The following is a 24378-nucleotide window of genomic DNA, read 5'->3' as shown; positions in this document are numbered from 1 at the left end:
GAGCTGTGAATGTCCACCCAAGCACCATCACAAGGCTATGGAATCGTCACCAACAACATGTATCAGCTTCGTGACCGTTCCGCGATCTGGCGAACTTCGTGTGACCACGCCGCACAAGATCGCAACATCCGGTTCGTCACCTTCAAGATAGAACCACCACTGCGACGTCTACTGCCTCAACCATACCAGGGCTGCGTGGGATTTCCGATCAGACCGTACGCAACCGTCTACGAGATGCAGGAATCCGACCTCAGCGTCCAGTCAAAGGAGTCATCCTCACCCAGCAACATCGTCAAGCACGGCTGCAGTGAACTTCGGGCACATCGGGTATGGCCTCATCAATGATGGAGGCATGTTTGGTTCAGCGACGAATCACGTTTTATGCCGTAGGCAGGATGGAAAGACCCGTGTTTACCGTAACCGAGGTGAACGTTTTGCAGCAAACTGTGTGCAGGATGTTGACAGATATGGTGGTGGCAGTGTCATGATGTGAGCTGCCATTGCCTACAATGCCAGAACAGACCTTTTGCACATTCGAGGGAATCTTACTGCTCAAGCGATACGTAGACAAGATTCTTAGGCCCTATGTGCAACCCATCATGGTGAGCGTCAGCGATGTTTTCAACATGAAAACGCCTGTCCTCACACAGCCACTCACCACTGTCTTCTTGAGACACCACAACATCAACGTTCTTCCCTGGCCCTCCAGATCACCAGATTTAAACCCCATCGAACATCTTTGGGACGACTTGGACCGACGTCTGCGACGGCGACAACCTCAACCGCAGGCTATACCTCAGCTTGCAGCAGCTTTGCAGGCTGAGTGGACAGCCATTTCACAGGATGTGATTCGTCATCTCATCGCTTCCATGGGCAGAAGATGCCAAGCAGTTGTTGATGCTCACGGGGGCATACTTATTATTGATATTGAGTGACGTTAAACTTCAACTAGTGAGCGTGGACTTCACCTTTGCAGACTTTGGATGTTCGGCAGTGAATGTGCAAAGTTTCACACATGTCATACAGAACTACCTGGAATACACTTATTAACAATATGTCTCAAATTTTGCCTTTTGCATTTCTTTTTTTGAAGAGTATATATCAGTGAGATTAACATTATAATGTATGGTATAATTTGAATATTTGTTATGTATTTCCTAATTACCTTGTTTCAAAGGAATCCTGTAAAAAAAACAACTTAAGCTGCAGTTTTCATGTTACATGATCCATGCACTATTGAATTTGGCAATGTTTCACTGTTAACCACAGTGAAGATGAATATCCAGATGACAGTGTAGGTGTATATGGCTTTTTGACACAGAAGATACAAACTCTCACAACTGTATTCACTATTCTTTGCCTTGAGATCTACAATATACATATAAATAGCTGACAAAAGTGTATATAGTTATTAGAAGGTGCTCAGTTTACACTATACTGTACCAACAGTTAATTTGATATTACCACACGTTAATTTTGTTGTCTGCTTTATCATCTATAAAGATTATGGTGTTTTTTTTTACCTGAACATGCTATGGTTAGGTAGATAATTAAATTGTATTTATATCTTACTTTTATATTTTTGTTAATTATGTATCATTTATTTACAAAATTATATTTGAAAGATTTAATGATTTTTATGAATTGTTGCCTGGATTGTGAAAATGTATGATAAAGATGTTATTTGCAAAGCATTAGTGAAATGAGTCTTTGTACAAGTGTCACCATATAGTAATGAAAAAGAAGTCCTGTGGTTCATGTTGGTGTAAATAATAAAAAACAAAGAACTGGCAAATAAAATTAAAAAATAAACCTTAAGTGAAAGTTTGCATATTAAGAAAAGTTTTAAGACTTCTACAAAGACCTTAAAAGTATGTATCAGGTCATCCCTTAAGTTGTGTCCAGTTTTAGGTTCAGAAAAGGACAAAGGATTTCAAAAGCTTTTAATGTTATTTAATCAACAATGTATGTTCCATTATTATTAATTACTTCCTACATATGATTCTGAATGCCAATTCTATAAAATTCTTGGGATTTGGAGCAAAAGAATGTAGAGAGAGTAGTTTTGACATCTTCATGTTTTCCAAGCTCTTTTCTGTCAAGAAAGTTCTATAAACGTTGGAATAGATGATAATCAGATGGGGCAAGGTCTAGAGGATGTGGAAGTTTTTCCCAGTCCAGCTCTTCAACCTTTGCAGATGTCATCCTTGCTGTATGGGGCCGTGCATTATCCTGGTGTAACACAACACCTTTACGATTGATCAAAGCAGGCCTCTTTTCTTTCAGTGCAACATTCAAGCACTCTAACTATTAACAATAGAAGTCTGATGTAATCATCATATTGAGTGGCAACAACTCAAAGTGGATCACACCAACAGTATTCCACCAAACGTTTGACAAGACTTTCCTGGGATGGAGGTCCATTTTGGGCTGTGCTTTAACCAGTTTACCTGCATTGAGCCATTGTCTGCAATACTTAACATATTTGTAAAAAATCCTTTTTTTCATCTCCAGTCACTAACCTGTCCCAGAAAGGTGAGTTACATTCACGAGAGTGCAGAGAAGTGCAAATGTCCACTCTTGCTCTAAGGTTGGCTTGACATGAAGATAAATAGTATTTTATACTTTATGTGAAAAATCACCTTACAGGTGAACTATTCAGACTTTGAGTGCAGATAACTACATTAAGTAATGAATATTTTTATTAGAAATTTTAATTTTTCTGAAAGTATTCACTTTTGAAAACATTCATGTCAAATTTAAAACAATTTCATCCCATAATTTTATTTTTAGAACAAAATATGATGAGAACAGTTAAAAAATTGAGGCCAGCAGCAAGAGTGTTAATAATACACCTCGGTTACACAGGGTGCATAGTTTTTTTTCACATACAAAGACTATTTGCCAATATGTGGCAAAACTATAACAACTGAATGTTTTGTAACTTCATAGATTGGTGGTTTTATGAAGTGTTGTTTGTCCTCATAGTCACATCTTGTTCTGTTAGTCATGTCAATCAAGTGAATAAGACATTCACTGTAGCATAAAGGTCTCTTGATCATATATAACTCTGCATAAATAAGAACATGAAATTTTATATCCATGATAATCTGAGATCTTAGCTAAAATTTCGTTGATTGTAGCTGGGATGTAGCAAAAGATAGTCGAAGTGAGGCTCAGAAGCCAGATATCAGTTCACACAAGATATCTGATAACCTCCTCTTTTGATGACAGCACTCCACCATGGACCACCTGATTTGACTTGAAACATCAGTCAGAGAAGCCTTTCTCAAATGATAACATTTTTTATCAATATTCTTTGACCTTGAGAAGGCTTATAGTACTACATAGAAGCATGGCATTTTGTGAGACCTCCATTTATATGGATTATGTGGTCATTTGCCCATTTTTATTAAAATTTTTAATGGGCAGGTTATTCCAAATTTGTGTATGTTCAGCACTTTAACATTCTTTTCTGCAGGAACTTGGAATCCCTCAGGGCTATGTTTCAAGTATCGCACTTTTCATTATAAAGGTTAATGCCATCACTGAACATCTCCCTCCTACCATTGCAAACAATCTCTATATCAACGACTTCCACATTTCATGTCAGTTTGTCAAACATGAGGTGTATTGAGTGGCAGCTACAGACTGCCTTCAATCATTTACTGAAGTGGACCACAGCAAATGGTTTTAACTTCTCTCTCTCTAAAACCATTTGCATGCACTTTTGCCACCAATTGGGTATTCACCCTGATCCTGGACTCTGGTATCTGTGAAGTTATGCTACCTGTGGTCTCTGAGACAAAGTTCTTGGGGCTTATCTTTGACTGTAAGCTGATCTTTATATCACACATCAAGCAGTTACGAGTCAATTGTACAAGAGCACTGAACATCCTCCATGTCCTCTCTTCCACCACTAGGGGGCAGATTGATGTTCTATGCTAAAGATATATCGTGCTCTTATTCGATCAAAACTGGACTATAGGTCACCTACGCCGTTTGTAACTGTCTATACTATATGCTTCGAAACTTCCTTTCTTATGAAAGCATCCCACCTGGGGTTATGTTTTTGTTCCTTGGTGGGCCATACTTTTTCAGAACAGATGATCTGCCATTGTTCCTTTTGGCTTTCATATCCAGGCAGAGTTGGATGACTTGGATCTGTCCTTGGATAACATTGCTGTATCCACTTATCAGCCCATCCCACCATGGCTTATTACAATCCCCAAATGTGACCTTTCTTTAAGTCATCTGAGGAAAGCAGATACTCCTGATTGGAAGTACCATCTTCTATTTGCTGAACATCTTTCAAAACATCCTTCCATTCCTATTAATACGGATGATTCGAAATCAGGTGGCTCTGTGGGCTCTGCCATGGTTTGTTGTGGTTTGGTGGTTGCACACAGTATCCCCTCTACAGTTTCTGTATTCACTGCTGAACTGTATGCCATTTCGTTTGCCCTGGATCACATAGAAGCTAAGCTGTACTCAAATTGCACTGTTTATACTGACTCGCTTAGTTCTCTACTGGCTGTGGAATTGCTTCACGTTAGTTCTCACCCTGTTCTTGCCAATATTCAAAACTGACTGGCCCGTTTCTCTTTAACATTTATTTCTATCCAGTTTTTCTGGCTATCAGGCCATGTTGGTATTCACAAGAATGGGCTCGTCGACACTACAACTAGATCTGTCTGCTCTGTCACTATCACTGCTGTGCCTGTTCCATACATGGACAATTGTTCTGTATTCAAGACTAGGCTCCATGTCAGTTGGCAGTCAACTTGGAGTGAGCAACATGAAAAACTTTTCCTAATAAAACCCTCTATTGGACTTTGGCCATCTTGCTACTGTGAGGATAAGAAAGAGAAAGTTGTCCTAACTAGATTACACATTAGTCATAGTTTTTAACTCATTGTTTTCTTTTATCTGGGACTGATGCACCAATGTGTTTTCTGTGTGACACTCAGGTCACAGTAAGTCAATTTTACTGTCTTGCCGTCATTACGACTCACAATGACAGAACCATTTTAAACATGTTTTGTCCCAAGGTTTATCCGTAACGTTAGCCAGCGTCACTGGCGATGGAGACATTGTCTACCTTACAAATGTTTTGAGTTTTTGTAAAGGCCATTAATTTCTTTAATGCAATTTAGGCTTTTAATTTTTAAATTAGACCTTTTTTATGTGATTTGTTTCTAAGAATTAAAGTACAATTAGTTCAATTTGAAATTAGAAAAGTGGCTGTAATGTCAAATAACTAGAAACCAGGACTGGAAACGTCAACTTCAGGTGTCTAACACTGCTGTTTGAACTACCCATTAGTCATCCTGGTGAGTTATAATAAATAAAATTTTACTACAAGTCTTATAAAACTTGTATTTCTCTACTTTCTGAAAATGGCCATTACATCAAATAACTCAAAACCAGGACTAGAAAGGCCAACTTCAGGTGTCTAACACTGATTTGTGAATTTACCCATTAGTCTTCCTGGTGAGTTATGATAATTACAGTTATGCTACAGAAGGTCCTTTACAACTTGTATTACAGTAGTTTTTCTCTTACTGCTGTAAACTAGATATAAAAATTGATTTAATGCTATTTACATTTTTAATTCAAAAAATAAACTTTTATGAATTTTAATAATTTTACTTTAATTTTAACTTTCTACCAAATGTTTTGTGCAGATAGCCAGGTTGCTTTGCATCATAAAATGCCAAACCAACCAACCATCCACACCCTGCAAAGAATTTACTTTGACATACAACAGACAGTACTGTTATATTTATATAGATGCATATGTATTAGATCTGCATGCGACATATTCACGATGTTGTATCTGCACTCTAAAATTGGGAAAAAAATCAAGTTTTCCGTGTCTAGAAACTGAGGTGAAATGGGAAATTGTGATCCACATGAAAACAGGATAAAGAATTTTGTGAAGTTTGGGTTGCACATTGCATAGTAAAAAAGTTTTTCTAGTATCATATAAACAAGAATTTCATTATAGTTTCTCACTTTTAAGGTTGGTTAAGTCAAACAACTTTGTTACTAGTATGGTTAATGAAAGTAATCATAAAAAAAGGATAGGGCAAAATTTATTTTCTATTGCTTCAAGAAAATAAATAATTAGTGCTAGGGAATTAATTTATAATAGTTCATTATATGTGAACATTCATTAATGTCACGTAAAATAAACTGTTAACCAAAATTTCAACAAAATACATTGTCACAAAAATAAGTAATTCAGTCATTCAACATAATCAGTTTGTATCACTACTCATGCAAATTATCAACTGAAGTTAGTGTTTCCAATTATTACTACATTCAGTTATTCCGAGTATCCCAGTCTTATGTGAGAACAATCAGTTTATTGAATGTAATCAATTAATAAGCAAGCCAATCAGTTGATTATTGAATTCCAACTAGCTTTATAAAAAATAATCTATCGATAAAATTTGCTGAGAATGAGAAATGTACTCACTATTAGAACAAAATCTTCATTTCCAGAGCATATGTGAAACAAATATTACTACATGTCATTCTACTATAAAACAATCAAGTGAGGTTACACCCTCCAGTAATTACCTGCTTTGCTATTTTTAAAAATGTTATTGTTCACTTATACTTGGTAAACTATGTGTAACAACCTAATAGTTTCATTTTGAGTTTACTTTCTGATGAAGTATATTTTATTACAGTTCACAGCAGGCAAGATTAAGTTGTAGAACAGGTATGACATTTCAATCATTGGCGCAATCACAAGTTTTAACAGTAACGAAAATTTTAATATTTAAATCACTATTTAAAATCTAACAAAGTATTTAAATTTGAGCATTGGTTCCAGTTAGATATTCATGTAAATATCAAAAATATGAAAAACGTTACGAAGATGAATAAATATTAAAAAAATGGAATATTTCATGTAAAATATTTGCATAAGCTTTGGAATCTTTGAGAAATCAAAGATATATAGAGATGCACCTAGGGATTGTTTAATCTTATTGATAAAGCATTTCCAATTTTTCTTCTTCTGTTAGCATCAGGCTCATGTCTTAATACTGTGACATTCTGTTCAGAAAGACTTTACGTTGCTGAAACTGTATACATGTCTGGAACCATGCAAACACTAAAATTTTGAAAGTTTCTTTGAACTTTTAAGTGTTATCTATGCTATGCTAGATAACAAATAGAAATATACGTAACTGTATACTGTATGCCATAAAATTAAAGAAAGTTTGTGATAATAATAACATTTAGTAAAGGAAGCAATAAAATGGTGTATATGACAAAGTAATTAGGTGGAACTAATATAACCTAACTACTAATATAATATTATACTATACTGATGGAAGGTAAAACTAGTAGTTGCAGTATTATAGTAATTCTTTATTAAATTAAGTGGACATGATCATTTTAAAAAGATATCGTAGAAAACTAAAGTATGCAACTGCCAGCACAATTACTGAATTTCACACAGAATTAAAATAATCTTTTGCTAAACATTGAGGAGAATCCTCATTCATTGAAAATTAAGATTGCATTTAGTAACTCTGTGCATGCAGTCTTTTAATGTTGAACAAATTCTAATGTACCTAATAATCTGTGATTAGTAAATATTAGAGCACAACTTTGAAATAATATTTTACAGAAATGGAAAGTTTGTAATTTTATAACTTGAAGCATATGTTTTATTCCAAACTTTAGGATTAATATTATATTAACGTATTCATGGTGTGATTGTTCCTATTGAATAATTAGAAAATAAAGTTTCACTGTGAACTTTGTCTTAGATACTACTAAGTTTGTGGCTTTATGTCCTATGACAGAGTGACTGCATTGATAGCTTCCTCTTGACTGTACCACCTGTGATACCAGACATGCTGTCCTTACCCATTTAAGCTTTGACAATCATAAGCCACTGATATTCCACACAATGGTTTAAGTAATAATAATGATCATAACATTTAATATTTTGTTTTTCAGAGTAATTTTGCTGTTCATGAGAAGAATTATGAATATTTCGCAACAAAAAAGGGGAATCAGATGAAATAATCCCTTCTGTGGATTATAACAGTTATATCTTTATCATATTACAATTTTTTTATCTATGAAAGAAGTCTCAGTTTGATTTTAAAATAAAAAGTGATTTAATCATGTAAATTTGTTTTAGTTTTCATTTCAACATGGCATCTGTGATTCAGAAATTGGTACATGACAAAAGGAGTGGTTTTATAATAGCTGCTCATATAGAATAACTACTTTCATATGGAACCTTGGAAATATGAGGTGCAGTTATATCTTATGGGTGCTGTGTACTGCTGGTGGTTCACGAGAACCAACAGATAACGTACAAGTGATGCATGATATCATGAACATGTTAATGACATTAATATCAAGAAACTGTACTTTCTTATTAGTGAAAAAGACATTTACAACAGTAATGACAAGAAAACCTTTAGTAATTGAATGTCACCAATACAACAACAAACATTCCTGACATGCAAACCTTTACTCTTGCCTGAAGCTTAAATTAATCAACTCAATTCACCATATAAATTACTACTTATAGCTGAAAAGCTCATATATTTAATGAAGATCTCCCAGTTTGCATAATTTCTTTATTTGTTCCAATTTATTTATAGCAGCATGGGATTACAAATTTTTTTGCTTTTTGGATGTAACAGTAAACTTTTTCAGAATTATTATACTGGTAGAAAGTTGTAGCTTGTTTTAAAGTTTAGCTATGTTTAACTTTGAAGTGAGATTTGTGTAGTAAGTTTGTTAACAGGGAGAATTTTTTATAGTTCCTGAACCTGTAGCTGGTTACTCTGCAGAATTTGTGAACAAGGTGCTTAAGACCGTGGAAGAGGAAGAGGTAGCTGAAGACCTTGAACAGGAATAACTTAATATTGTACAAAGTTTGCATATAGTTTCTCAGATTATTTTGTAGTTAGTGTACAAATATATAGTTGGGCTGGATATGTTGTATGAATTTGGTTTTAGATTTAAGAGTTTTATATCCTTTTTGGAATTTCCTACATGATATTAGAGCTTTTTTTTTTAATTTAAGAACTGTAAATATACCTTAACTAAATTCATTGGCATCAGTTTTGTTGGCTGATGTGTTGAATATATTAGTTTTATTTGTGTAATAGAGAATTGCTATCTTTTATTATTTTCATTACAGTATGTCATATAACAGTCATTGACATATTCTAACAATTACTGAAGATCGATCACATATAATACTTTTATTGAAGTTTTGTAGTATTTCTTGTTAATTCAGAAATGAAATGTGTAAGTATTTTGTTAAAAATGACTAATAGTAGAAATTAATGTGAAGTGTTTAAAGTGTATGACATAAAACCCTGTCAGTTATTAGAACTACAGCCATCAATTACATGAATGTTAAGAAAATAATTATGTGCCTAGTTTAACTGTTCTTTTTCTCTGTGTTCTGATACAAACATTGCTGGTTTTTAAAAATATTTCAATCCATGATTTTGTAAAAGTAATAAGCAAGAATTTTATCACTTGACAACAACTTAGTTAACCTAGAGTAACAAATTATCGTTTTGTTGTGTTAAGAATATTTTAAACTCACTTGTTTCAGATATTGAAATAATTAAATTTTTTTGATCAAACCACATGCACTGAATGAAAAATTGGCAAATTTCTTCTGCTATTATCTGTTAGAAGCTAGTAGTAAAACAGTGTGTGTATTTTCTTATAGCAAAGCCACATCGGGCTATCTGCTGAGCCCACCGAGGGGAATCGAACCCCTGATTGTAGCATTGTAAATCCAAAGACATACTGCTGTGCTGGTGGTGGGCAGTAGTAAAACAGATATGGAAAACGTAATACACCATTTAAAATAAAGAACATGAAACTGGTTGTAACACAGTAAGACTGCAAATTTAGAATTTTTCACTGACATTAATTTCAATATTAATTGGTATTTGTATTCTTCCAGATGCTTAAAACAGTTTAACATACACAATGATTAAATAAAAACATGAACTAATATTTAGTAATCCTACAGATTTGTAAATTTTCAGTGGAGAAAATTTTATGTGGTAGCAGCTGACATTTAAAATAAAATAAAATGAAATTTCTTGTGTTGAGACTCCCAGGGCTATACTTCTGTGTTTTCCTGCTTTTTGTTTCTCTCATGATAGCTAAACTTGGGACATTTTCAACTGCATCCAAAGATTGTTTTTGTAGTAATGAAGGGGTTCAAAATTAGGTATGGAAATATTTCTATTTTTATAATTTAATTTTCTAAGTGAGGAATAATCCTTTTAAAAAGCTATAAATATCAGTCTGTTCAAATTTTTGTATAGAATATCACTAACTGTTGGAGAAAGGTTCAAGAAATTATTTTTTGTAAGAATTAAGAAATCCAGTTTAATATACATGGTTTTATTGATTATAGTTTAGGTTGAACATTGAAAAAGTGATTGAAATTGACTTTTTTATTATTCAAATGTTTTTATGTGACTTGTTAACACTATATTGCCAATACGTGAATATGAAGGAACTTGTTACTGCTTTATTAGCAGTCAGTAAATAAGAAGGACCTTGTTACTATTGTCTATGCCAACAGGTGAATGTGAAGGAACTTGTTACTACTGTCTTTGCCAGCAAGTGAATGTGAAGGAACTTGTTACTACTGTCTTTGCCAGCAAGTGAATGTGAAGGAACTTGTTACTACTGTCTTTGCCAGCAAGTGAATGTGAAGGAACTTGTTACTACTGTCTTTGCCAGCAAGTGAACGTGAAGGAACTTGTTACTACTGTCTTTGCCAGCAAGTGAACGTGAAGGAACTTGTTACTACTGTCTTTGCCAGCAAGTGAACGTGGAAGAACTTGTTACTACTGTCTTTGCCAGCAAGTGAACGTGAAGGAACTTGCTACTAGAAAAACACTACTGAAAACTTGACATTATGGCTTTCTGTGATAGTTGTGTATTATTGCTTTTGATGTAGTTTCTTGGTTTGTCATTCCAGCTGATGAGGTTTGAAAACTGTGCTGATGGCTACTTTTTTTTTCAAAACTGGTATCATATGCATCGTTTTCACCTTCCTTTTCACATATTATCAATGCAATATAAAAACTAGTTTGTTTCCAACCTTTGGTGTTTTTTTTATTCCTCATGGATAAAATGCGCTCAGCTCTGAAGAGTAAAAATAATGAGTGATGGCTTAAAATATTAGTACAAATATGTAGTCTAAATTTTAATACAACATATGACTTTTTCAAATGGCAATTTAAAATTAAGTATGGGCAATCTTTCCCACCTCTGTTTCTTTTCAAGTTTATAGTTTGAAGTATGACTGTAGCCTTAAATGTGTAATAGGAGTTTTGCTGAAATAAAAGTTAGTTTATAAACTGTACTGTAAAAGCTAATTTGTATGTTCTACTGTAAAAAGTGTATTTGTATTGAAAGTGAATAAAATTTGGAGCTAGCTTGAATGGATAATGAAAGAAGCTATTATAAAGTGTAAAATGTTTGTTTTGCTATCCATTCAAGCTGTCTTCAGACTTTGTTTTTTAACAGTGGGTTCCTCATCATCAAATATTGAAAGTTAGTTTAGTCACTCATACAATAATTAAAGTAGCTGTTGCTTAACAACTTTAATTTAAGATACTTGTTATAACCAATTTATTTAAGATATAGATAACCCTAAGTATAGAAGCAATATTAATTGTATATGATAGTCCTACTGTAACATGTAAAAAGTTTGTTCATGGCCATATTGTAAAACGATTAATGTGATAGCTGTACTTATAGGAAACTTATTTGTGTAACCCTAGTATTTGAAGTTTAGGTATAAGAAACAGTTTTAAGACTTAGATATGATGATTTTAATTGTGTGGCTTCTTTGAAACAAAGAAAATGACCATCATTATAAGATGTTTAACATAGTAATCCTGCCATACAAAATAGTCAAACAATTTATAAGAAGCTAATTATTTAAAGATCATATTTTAGAAAGTTGATATTGATGATCCATAATGACAGTTGGGCTACCATATAGTGATTTGGTGGTCACAGTCAAATATTCTTAAGTTTTTCATGTGATAATTCCATTATTATTTTTTATTGTATGCAGTTAATTGACTATAAAATGAAATAACTTTAAAATATTGCCTTATAGCATGCTATTTTAACAATGTATTGAGTAGTCATGCTTTTAGCCCTCTCACTACAGACAAGTCAAAGTGTACATCATGAGTTTTTGATGATTTGCATTTAAAATTTATTTTAACTAATTTATCACCATGTATGTGAATAAACTTGATATAAAAGGTGATTAATAAATTAGATTTTATTATACAAGTTTTAAGATAGATTGTTAGAAACTTGACATATTTCTTTTTAAAGAATAATTTGCAAGTCCAATTTTATAGTCTATTCATCTTTCATGTTTTATTATATTTTTCTTTATGCCACAGCATTTTATTACAATTGAGCTACCATTCTTAAAACTGTCAGTTCCTCCTTTTATGTTTTAGTTTATCATTACTGATTAATGTTTTAATTATATTAGCCTAAGTAATATTAAAATATCCTTCTAATGTTTTTTTCTTTAGTTAACTTTTGATAGGTTCTAATTGTATACTCATTTTAAATACAGTCACAGTGACCAGTAGCCTTAACTTAAATTCTTCTGCTAGTTCTCTGTTGGTGTTTTTTTATGATATAAAAACACACAAACCTGTGATAGTGTTTACTGACAAGACATGGTTTTGAAAAAATAATGGGGAAAATTAAATGTGGACTCTTGTTCTCTGTTTCTAAAATAACAAGCTGTCTCCCAATAATAAAGGCTACATGTAACACTTTTCTTTAGTTTTTTGTGAAAAACTGATACAGAAAAACAAACTACACTTTAAGACCTTATAAATCATGAACATGAGGGATGTAATAGATTATACATTTTCTAGTATTTCTAACTTTGTAAAATTTATTATTTCAAAAATGTGGGCAAGTATGAAATTACTTACTGTTCTTCTTTTTCATGTTTTGATTACTTTTAATTGAGAACAGATAGATTTACAGAAAGCTGTAAAATTTTCTATTTTCAAGATTAATAAGCCATTAAAATGTTATATATTATTACTTCATTTACATATGTACATACATATACTTACATGTTTTACTTTCTGAAACCAGTTTTCATACAGTTAAATGGATCTTCAAATGCAGTAAATTAAAACATTTAGTGGTCAACAATTTGTAAATACATTCATATCTACTGTATTTTCATGTTTCCATTCGTTTTAGTTTCATCTGCTATTTTTGTTATGTAAATTATGTTTATTTAGGCCTTTTAATAAAATGAGCAGCAAGCCTTTAGGTTCATCACACATAAAGTGAAGATAGTATCTTTCTTGCAAACAACATAAGTTAAATTTTATATGAAAAACAATTTCATTTGAAAATTTCATGTAATTAAGCAATTTAAATAAATTGCACTGAGTAAGTGAAAGTGTCTTTTAAATTTAAAAAAATGATAAATTATACCAAGCTAAGTAATTCAGTTATGCGACTTTGACATTAAACACAGTTATGATGGTAAAAATATGGAGTTTTCCTAACTTCCCTAGTCAAGTTTATTACCTCCCATGAGGCCATTACCTGTGACTTATTTCAGAGCTTCTAGTCTTTTTGTCAGTCAAACCTCATTTCAATGTGGTATGTATAATTTTGTTGATAAACCAAGGTGAAATATATTCCTAGCATTAGGTCTGTATTAGTTAGTGTATAGCTGATATCTGTTATCTAATACAGTTTAAACATTGAACATATTTAATAAAAATTTAAATTCAAAAAGATGCAGAAAAGTGACAAAATGATGGCCGAATTTATCTGATTCTTTCAACATTTATTACCCATTTTTCATATTATTTGTAAATAACCTGGTCATTTCATATCTTTACTCAGTATTGTTTGCATTATTTACTGGTTTTGAGATCCTTTCAAACCTTTACTCCTCATTGTTCATAGTTCATGCTAATAACTTGATCTTCTCATGCCTTCACTCCAATAATTCCTTTGAGTTATCTAATTATTTTCAAAACTACTACTCCATGTTTATAATTCCTATAAATAACCTGATCTTTTCAAATCATTACTCTTCATTGTTTATGGTTCTTTAAATAATTTGATTCTTTGAACCATTGTTTCACATTATTCATATTACTTAACAACAACCTGATCCCATAGAAATATTATTGTTTGCACATTATAGTTACTGTCAATAACCTAATTTTTCAAATACTCTCTCAATTGTTGACACTACCATTAGCTTCATTTTTTCAAACTTTCACTACCATTGTTCAAAATACTTACAAATAACCTGATCCTTTTAAATGCAATTCTGTTGTTCAGATTTACCAATAACCTAATTTTTTCAGACTTTTACTTCCTCATTGTCTCTCTAAAAACCTGTTATTTCACATCATTGTTCCCTATCATTTCTGTAAATAACCTGATCCTTCTTAAACTATTACACCTCATTACTCATAGATTCTACCAGTAACTTGATTCTTTCAAACCATTACTCCCTTTTGTTTATAGGTATATAAATAATCCAATCCTTTAAACCATTACTTTCCATTGTTCATATTTTGTACTGACAAACTGATCCCTTCAAACCATTAGTTTTAACATTTTGGCAATAACGATAGAAAAAAAACTTGCCTTCACAATCCATATATACATGACTTTTAACTTATCTTTGAGCATTATTTCCATTCCTTTAATTTATAATCATGTCACCTATTAATCATCTTATTATTAAGCTTATTTTATGAACTTTTGAATTATTTTTACTAATGCATGTATTGTACTTAGCAGTCTACTTGAATAGGAACAGCTGTAACCTAGATCCTTCTGTTCAGGTAACATAACATCCTACAGACTTGTTTGCCTGTCAAAACTAAATAATAATCATTTGTTTGAATAATATTCGAACAATATCTCGTCTCATCATGGAGTGGCAAAAATTCTTAAACTTACAATTATTAGTTCATTTTCTTACACCAATATATTTAAAAACATATTAGGTTATATATATATATTTTTAGCAATGCCTAAACAGAGCTCAAATGTTTTAAAATTATTCCTTCAATAAGAGAATTGTGCATTTAAAGTTATATATTTATACCTTATGAATTTTTCTACTTCATGTTAATGTTAAACTGGATAGAAATTTAATAAACTTGAATTCTTAATTTTACTGTTATTTTATGTGTTAAGTGAAAATTTAAGAAAAATCATATGGGTATTAGATAAAATGTTTTACCTCATAAGATTATAAATCATAAGGCAATTTTGCAGATAAAACAGTTCAGCGACAACAACCATAAATGTGCTGTTACAGCTGTTAAATGCTTCCTTTTGCTAAAACTGAGGCAATAAATAGATGTATCACTTATTTCATATAAATATTATAAATAATCGTTAATGTACATAACTTCAAGTGTAAAACTTTGTTTTAATAATAATATGTGATGTACAGTTGTTTAATCACAGCTTGACTCCATTCAGTGAGATTTATTGTAATCCATAAGATAGTTTTCTATTGAAAATTTGTTATTTTAAATAACTCCACATTGATTTTGAGAAAAAGGACTTCTACAGTTCAGTGTACATAGTGGATAGTCTGTGATACCACTGATTATATTTCTATTTTAAAAAGAAAAATAAGTTTCTGAAGAATAATATCAGTTCTCTGGTTTACAGTTCTTCATTGTGTTTCTGATTTTTTGTTTTCATTTCCTTCCCATGCAGAAAGCTGAAAGGAAAAAAAATGTTATAATACAAGTTGCAAATATAGTTAGAAAAAGTACAAAATTAATGTATAAAATAAAAGATATATTTTATTCCTACGTATACCACATAAGTATGTGAAAAATAAATTTTTTCATCATTTTTCTGTGTGTTCATTATATTTTACAACATAGCATTTGTAGAATTCTGGGAATCAAGAGCATCACATATTTTAAAATAATAAGCATGATATGTGCCTCTCTGCAATTGTAGTCAACATTCTTGCAAAGTATTAAGTATTGTGGTAATATTCCCAAAGGTGTTATATATTCCAAAATAACAAAAGCAAATGGAACTAATCAGCAGTTTTGTCAGTATGGTACATGAAAATTGCACATATACAGAACAAAGAATAAACTACCTATTATTTGTCTTCTTCTATAGTTCCCAGTCTTCTTTCTAATTTGTAGACAACTTTTTTACAGTGCCACTTGTAACAGTGATAGATTTTCATTGAAGGCATGGGCCATTTTCTGGTTTAATGTCAAAGTTGAAATGCTTTCATTCATTGGGAAGATCCTAGCTAAAGCATAAAAGGAGGCCTTACTGGTCCTGGCCCTCAGTGATGGCCATGGAGGTTGTTACTGCAGTCAGTGGTGGTGCCAGTCAAGCTTCAGCCATATTCTTATTTTTCCTTAAGGAAAAAGGTCATCTCAGTCAGTCAGATAATTTTCCTCTAATTGTGGAAGCTGAAGTTGGTTTATATCTGGTATGTTTGACTACTGTGAACAGACTCCCATTGATGGAATATTCAAGATGAGGTGTCAAATGCAGAGATATTCACTGTGTTTCTTTTTTAACTACCAATAGTATGGTGGCTGGTAATTGTAGTTGAGCAGCTGGTAGTTTTGGTTCAAAAGCTGTAGAAGTGGTACTTGACTCATCTTTGGTGATGTCCACCACTGTCTAAAGAAAACTGCAATTCTGTGGGAGTAAAATCCTTCAATTTATGCTCCTTGGCTGTTAAAGGCTTTGGTACCAGACAAGATACAGACACACAATGGCATATACATCCATGGATTCTACTTGGTGAAAGGTCAGGTAGGCTCTTGGCATATTTGAGTTAGTAGGTAATCCACTATTTTATCAAACAAAGTTGTTAGTTCTCTGATATCCATCAAAACTTCTTTTATTCATTATAGAACTAAAAAGCTTTAGCATTCAAAAGATTGAAACACCACTTTGCTAGTTAAAATACAAATGAGCCAAAGTTAGTCAAGATCTCTATACTATGTAGTAAGGGTACAGATTAAAATGAAAGGTTGGATAAATTTCAGTTTAACAAATTGAAACAATGGCCAAAACTCTCTAGTAACAACCAGGAATACTCTCTTAAAATCTATCTCTAGAGAAAGAGTAATCAATGGATTAGATAACATTTCTACAGGGTTAAGAGATGCTCATACTATAATTAATAGAAAATGTAACATCTTTGAATTCTTTTATCAACAGGCCATATTGGGTCTCCACTTGATGAAGACCTTAGACATGACAGCAGTCAATAAATTGATTCTTTGACTCAGGTCCATTTCTTTCATTACTGTCTGGTTATGTAAACTGTGCCTTGTTCCAGTAGGAAGGAAATGGGGTTGAGTCTGTAAAACTGGATCACACTCACATGACCTTATTTGGGTCAGGCAGTACCAAATCTTACTTTTTAGTTATAATCCACTATTGATTTTATTTTATTTTCTTGTGGACCTTTTTCAGTTACAAATTTAATACTAGCCATTACATATTTTTTTCATCTGATTGTTATTTCCTGTTCCCTCTCACTACACTTAGCATTTTCTTGCATCTTTCAGTGCCCCTTGTGTTGCAACAATGCTTAAGAAAATATGCTTTACTAACTACAGTAAAACCTGTCTAAGGCAGAATTGCACAGGCCCAAGTAAAATTTCCAGCTTAAGCAGGTTTTCTGGCTAAGACTGTGAGCATACATTTCCTTAATTATATATAATTTTTGAGCAGAACATTATACTTGCTTGACTCAAGGGAAGTAAGACATTTGTGAATAAAGTTATTGTACTGTTTATACTATATTTATTAGAATAAGAACAAAAATAGACATTCAAAATATGCATAAGTACACAAAATCTTAATCATATTTATTTGAAGAAAGTGTCCAGTTTCAACTGTTTCAATTTTTTTAATGAACTTTCTCATGTGGTTAAAAGAGAATGCCAGTTCTACATCCTTTTCATGAAAATAAAGTTCATTTTTGCATAGAATTTGATGGTGTTAATATAATTTAACACTTGCGATGAAGTAGAAATTTCTATTTCTCCACTAGCTTTTCCATTTTGTTCATCTTTGAAATCTCTCACACTTTTACCATGTTGTGATTCTATTATAGATTTTAATTCAATTTCATCAATTTCTTTTGAAACATTCTTGTCAATGTTCACAAAACTTTCTGCATTCACAGAATCATCTGCATTAGTCTTCTCAATCAGAGTTTGGATTTCACTAGAATCGTCATAACAAACAACTTTTTTAAAAAAATGAGGGTATTTAGTAGCTTTTTTTAAAAATGAGAGTATTAAGTAAATTTTCCTAAATATTAAAATTAAGGAAGATAGGAATTTATTTTTTTCATGAGAATTATTTAAACAGTAGAATTTTGCACTACATTATGTAATTGATCCTTTTATTCTCTTCAACAATCAGAAATCGTTAATACAGTGTTTCTACATGCATGGGAGTACATATATACACATTTGTTTGGACAGTGTTATTGTGATATGCATGTTTCTATTACATTCCATCACATATACTAATGGCTTCCTACATAGCTGTCTGTCTTCTGCTCAAATTACTTCATAAATATATATCTTATTATTTTCCAAACTTACAGCTTGTTAGTTCTGATCAAGTAAAGTGCTGCTACCTACAAGCTGTCAAATATATAGGTTTCTTCTTTTTAGGCATCATGAAATAGCCACTGGCCAAGTGACAAATAAAGAATTTGAGCTAAATATTAAGACTGTAATATATGAAGTTAAGCTTGAGTTATTGATCTGTGTGTTATCATAGTAAAACATAGTGTAGTCAATATTTTTATTTGTAGAAGAGAAAGTAAGATTTCAGTTTCAGAAATTGAAATATTTTGGATACAAACAATGTCTCACCAATATATTTTTTATATAATGTGCCTTTTTATTTATTTATTGCTTTTGTTTGAAGACATTTTGAATGTTTGTTTGTTTCAAAGTGATAACTTAGTTATGTCAGTTTCCAAGTGAGAATCTAATAAGCTAGGTAATTATACCTTGTATTTTTCAAGATGAGAAATTACACATTGTTGCTAAACATTTATCATGTTGTTGCATAAAATTGGTGTCTTATTGGAAATAAATGGTTTATATCAATAAAACACAAATAAATCACATTTTTCAGTCAACTACAAGAGACTAAAAATTTTCAAACGATTGGAAAGTACAAGACATACTTATTCGAAGAAATAATTTTGTCTGAACAAAAAAAAACTAAAATATGATGATTCAATTCATGTAAATAAAAACTTAGAGCAATTACCCACAATTGAAACATCATTCAAAAATCTTCTTGAATATTTATAAAAATTACAGAAATTTTGGTGCTCAATTTCATTTGACTACCACATTCAAGTCTTATCATTTTTTGCAAAGTATAGTTTTTATGCTTTATCAGAGTAATGCCAAATTTTTGTAAAATTCTGTTTTATGAATAGGAATGCAACACCAAAAGTTAGTTTGTTTTAAAAGCAAAGTCGGTGATCATGGAAGTGAGACATTCATGATGACAAGAAACCCACTTGAAGTAAAATGTATTATCAAGACAGCTGGTATGGGTATAAAAACTTGAATTAAAATAAAGTACAGCATAATGTTTTGACCTCCTTAGGTCATCTTCAGGTTAAAAAAAAAGCATTCTTCCTTTCTTAATTATAATTTTATTTAAGTTTTCTTTCAGTGTTTCAACAACAAGCATACAACAGAATCCAAAATTTATAATGGCTATTTCACTCACAAAGATTTTGACCAAACTGGTCTTATCAGATCCACTCCAATAACAAATACATGTTAATTCCATTTTATCAACTTTAGATGTGATTTTTTTTAAAGAAAGACACACCTGAAAATATGGGTATGCATATTTATGCAACATTAAACAAAACTTTTTAATTGAAAATGACAGTTTCTCATTATAACACTCTTGGAATGTATATAAATCTTTATTTTAATTCAGATAAACACAAACGTAATGCATCTTAAAATTGTTGTTCCAATAGTGATCAAAATGTATTTCTCAATCAACATGTTGATATTTATCATACTTCATTTGGATTGATTACACCATTCACTTGGTTCAGGAATGTTTTCATTTCAGACATCAAAGGGATTTCCTATAATGTATAAATGCCAGCTAAGGATTCCCAGAATGCTGGAGGTTCCATTTAAGAGATTGAAATAAAATACTTATAGGAAGTAAAAGTATAACTGTGGTTTTAAGAAAACATATACAAATACTTGTTTAATAACAAGGTTGAATAAACAAATACTTAAAATCCTAATTGACCCTGCTGGATTATTTTTTTACTATTCCAGTCAGACCACATACCTCCAACTTAAGACTGGTTTTCTAAATAACCTATTGTGAAGAATCTTGTTAAAAGTTTTACAAAAGTCTAGATAAATAATATCAATGATGTTTCCCCAAACAAAAGAAGTTAGCTAAGTTAACTCTTCTATAATTGTTTGGTTTTTCCTAGGCTTGTTATTTCTAAAAATTTAAAAATATGTATCACTTTGGCTATCTTCCAACTATGGGGACTTCTGGAAGGTTTAATATTCCAACTAAGTCATTACTTATTGTCTTTTTTAAAGTCTTCCACATTATATATTTTATTACCATTACCTTCAGTGAAAACATAACATTTAAGCCATGTATTTATTCTTAGCAATAAGGATTCTATTTAACTCTCTTCGCAATCAAATGTTTTTTTTAATTTTTGTACTCAATCAAGCACTGTTACAAATTAAGAACTTTTCAGAGTCTCTATTAGCCTCAGATATTGCTTTGTTACCCTGTTTATATTGAAAATGCTTTCACATCTTTTACTTTATTAGGTTTTCTTCATATTCATATGTGCTTATAAATGTATAAAGTATAGCCTTTCTCAGCAAACTCAATGGATCTAGTAAGAAAGTGTTAACCATCACTTGCATATAAGAGACTTGCAAAATAAAATTTCTAACCATATTCTCCTGAATACAAAACACAAGTTCATTTTGTCTTGCAATTAGTATCAATTGTTGATTATAATCAGCTACCTACTAAGTTGCAAAATAAAAACTTACTTGGTAATGAATGTAGCTAAGTAACTATATTATTCTTATGTTCTTACTTATCAAAATACATTATTTCACCTGTTGGTTTACCCTGCTATTAATGACATTTTTTACCATATAACCAGTAATGTCTCATGAGGTTAGCCAGCCTAGAACATTTATGTTATTCCTAAATAAGATCCCAATGTAAAATAGTTGCTGTAGTATAAGTATAGTTGCAGAGATAATACAGCATACTTCACTTACAGAACACACAAACATTAGTTGTCAGCTTCAAGTATTGCCATGGAGTAGCTTATTAACATGCTGAGTTAATAAACAATTTCTCAACGTATTAGGTGAACTCAATCTCATTTGTGAACCATATTAATCTTGTTCATGTCATAAAACTAAAGGCTCCTGTATCAACAATCTAACAGAGCATGAAAAGTCTGCATGTAATTTTTTCTATCAATTTCCTAATTAACATATTACCCCTTACACTCTCCACCTTATTAAAAACCTCCTAGATAATGCATTTCTTAAGATAATTAGATCATTTTGATAAGAAAAACATAGTTTCCAAGGAACATTTTAAAGTATTCTGCTCACATCATTTTAACATCTCAGTAATATCACTGGTGCAAAACATACTAAGAGCAACTAAAGTTTCTAATTCTAATAATTTGTTACAAATATTTCTTGAAGCAATATCAAAAATCATAAGTTTTTTTTGGGTAAGCCCTTCACTTTGTAAAATGATCTTCAACCATAAGCTGTAAGTCTTGTTTTAAACCAACTTAAAATTTCTCATTGTCTAAAAACTACCCTCATTTCTAACATTTTCGGTTCAAACAGGTCATGGAATTTCTGTAAAGTCATGGGAAAATGTTTTCCAGTCCTTGTAGATTGGGAATTTTTATGAATTTTACTTGTAATCATGGAATGTGGGAGAAAATCTTGTCAAGTGAAAGTTACTGCAGAATGTGTAAGTGGATAGTGGTTCTCATGGACTTTCAGTTTGCCCTATGTTCAAATGTCTTTTGTTTCTCTCCCTCTCCACTATTCATGTTGCACATTACTAATTTTCCTGGCCAGCATATTTTGATATAAAGCATTCATTTGTAGTACTAACAGAAACACTGCCCTAGAGTTGTTTGTTGTGCTAGTAATTAGTAGTATTCATATCTCATTGAAAAAAAATAATAATAACAGAAATTTTTTTTGTAAAATCATTTTTCTCTGGGAATTACTACATGGGAAAAAGTTTTCAGATTGTGCTCTTTCGTCATACACAACTCATTGCATCAAAATGAAATTTTCATAAATTTTACCAATATAAATTGTAATGGTTTTGTATGTTTAAAGTGCTACCCTTTATTGAAAAAAATAACAGTGTTATTGAACTACATTTGAAAAGTACATCAATAAAAATATCATCAAACTCTCATGTTCAGCTAGTGAAAGCTGTGGTTTTGTTGTAAGGAGAGTAGTTTTATTTAACACTGTGTTCTATTACAAATAAATGGTTGTTGCACATACCACATTATTTTCAAATTGTCTAAATCTTGAATACCAAAGGAGTGTTTGTACTGCCATTCAATAGATGGTGCTACATTTCATAAGCCTAAAATCACCCATAATGACATTGAGATCTTCTTTTATTTCAGCACAACGGGTATTTATTACAGTATACCCTCACCTGTTCTCAGGTTAGGCTCTTAACCCTATCGCATCGTATGCCGGTATACCGGGCTAACGTCATAACGTCATAAAAACGAATGCTCGGTAAACCGGGTTTTTGTAGGTCACAGAGACGAAAAGCGCTTTTCGAGGGTATGTCTGTATTTACTCTCTCAAGCAGTTTTATCGATTGATGTCTTTATCGAACAATTATTACTGAATTGTACTGTACTGTATTATTATTACCTGAACTGTGCGTACTGTATTTATCTGTCTAAGTTTGCCTTTAAATTTGTTCCACTTTCTGTCAATTCTAATACATGTGTTGTACGCATGGAAAATGACTTTACGGTACAGTAATACAGTATGGGTAACTATACTATGCGGTGTTACTGTCCTGTACTTACGTTTCTTTTTGATTAAAATATTGTTGCAGTACAAAATTAAAATGTGTTTACATTATCATTACTACATTAGTGAAATACATGACTGCATGCAATATTACTACATTATTACTGTATTAATGAGTAAGATTGTCTTTAGAAAGTGTCTGGGAAGCATTTAGTACCGTATATAATCTCATACATAGAAGTTTTAAAACTGCATCCAATATTCGAGGGAATACTGTAGTAAGTTCGCATATGTAGATATCAATACACCTATACCATTGATCCATTATAGTAAAAAGAGACAGTGGTGTTGCTATTGTTGCTTACAATGGTTAGTGCACAAGTTAAGCTCTATAAAAGTGATTATCATACCTGTAAACTTGATTTAAATAGATTATGTTTGGAAACTTTACTTTCAATGATAAATTGATAACTGATGAGGGATATAAATTATGGTTGTCCTGAACAGGTGACAGAACTGCAAACTATGTTTGCAAAACGTAATCTAGTGCAAAACTAGATTTGTCAAACGTGAATGACTGCAGGGGCGTAATTTTTTTACACCCGATGGGGGGTATGATTTTTGCAACCACTTATGTGGACTGTTCATTTTGCAAATTGGTAATCTCTGATTACATGAACCTGAAAGCTGTAAACATGCAGTCACAGAGTAATCTTGTTGCCACGATACTTGCATATATACTTAGGCCTACTGACTGATACTTACGAACTATCGCATAGATCGAAAAGCTTAGAAGCACGCCTGTATTAAAGATGTACATTTCGGCTGCTGGAAAAGCCTACATCTAGGCCTAATTATGTAATTCGAACACGAGAATAACAAGAACAAACAATTTATAGGCCTGTGATGCAATAAAACAATTCAGCTGACCAAACTGTAAGGGGAAATGATTGTATGCATCATACCCCCACCTAAAATAAGGGGGGATGTATCCCACCCAGGATCTACTCCCCTGTGGGTGAGGGAGAATTATGTAACCATGCTCAAAGCAGCAAATACCAGACTTCCCAGTAACAAGAGAAACCACACAATTTATGGATATAACCATGTTATTTGGCAATACTGAAACATCCCCAGTCGCTTTAAAAAAAACTGGTGGAGTTCAAGGTCTTAGTATGGCAACACAGTA

The 24378-nt window shown here is 31.9% G+C and overlaps 1 protein-coding gene across 6 annotated transcripts in view; it reads left to right on the top strand.

The window, feature by feature from the left end:
• The window catches only part of LOC143255528 (uncharacterized), a 57049-nt gene extending 41104 nt beyond the window's left edge, over nt 1-15945 (top strand). For 4 of the 6 annotated variants that reach the window (XM_076511346.1, XM_076511344.1, XM_076511342.1 and 1 more), the window contains exons 6-7: nt 8808-10249; nt 10610-15945. In XM_076511346.1, coding sequence (XP_076367461.1) covers nt 8808-8905 — 98 coding nt within the window. In that variant the 3' untranslated portion in view covers nt 8906-10249; nt 10610-15945. Of the gene's footprint in view, nt 1-8807; nt 10250-10609 lie in introns of those variants that run through there. The other 2 variants (XM_076511343.1, XM_076511347.1) reach the window with 2 other exon arrangements.
• The last annotated feature ends 8433 nt before the right edge of the window (nt 15946-24378 follow it).

The sequence above is a fragment of the Tachypleus tridentatus genome, chromosome 7 (assembly GCF_004210375.1).
Source record: "Tachypleus tridentatus isolate NWPU-2018 chromosome 7, ASM421037v1, whole genome shotgun sequence".
Lineage (NCBI taxonomy): Eukaryota > Metazoa > Arthropoda > Merostomata > Xiphosura > Limulidae > Tachypleus > Tachypleus tridentatus.
Note: the sequence above shows the minus strand (reverse complement) of the source record. Positions and strands in the feature narration are given on the sequence as shown.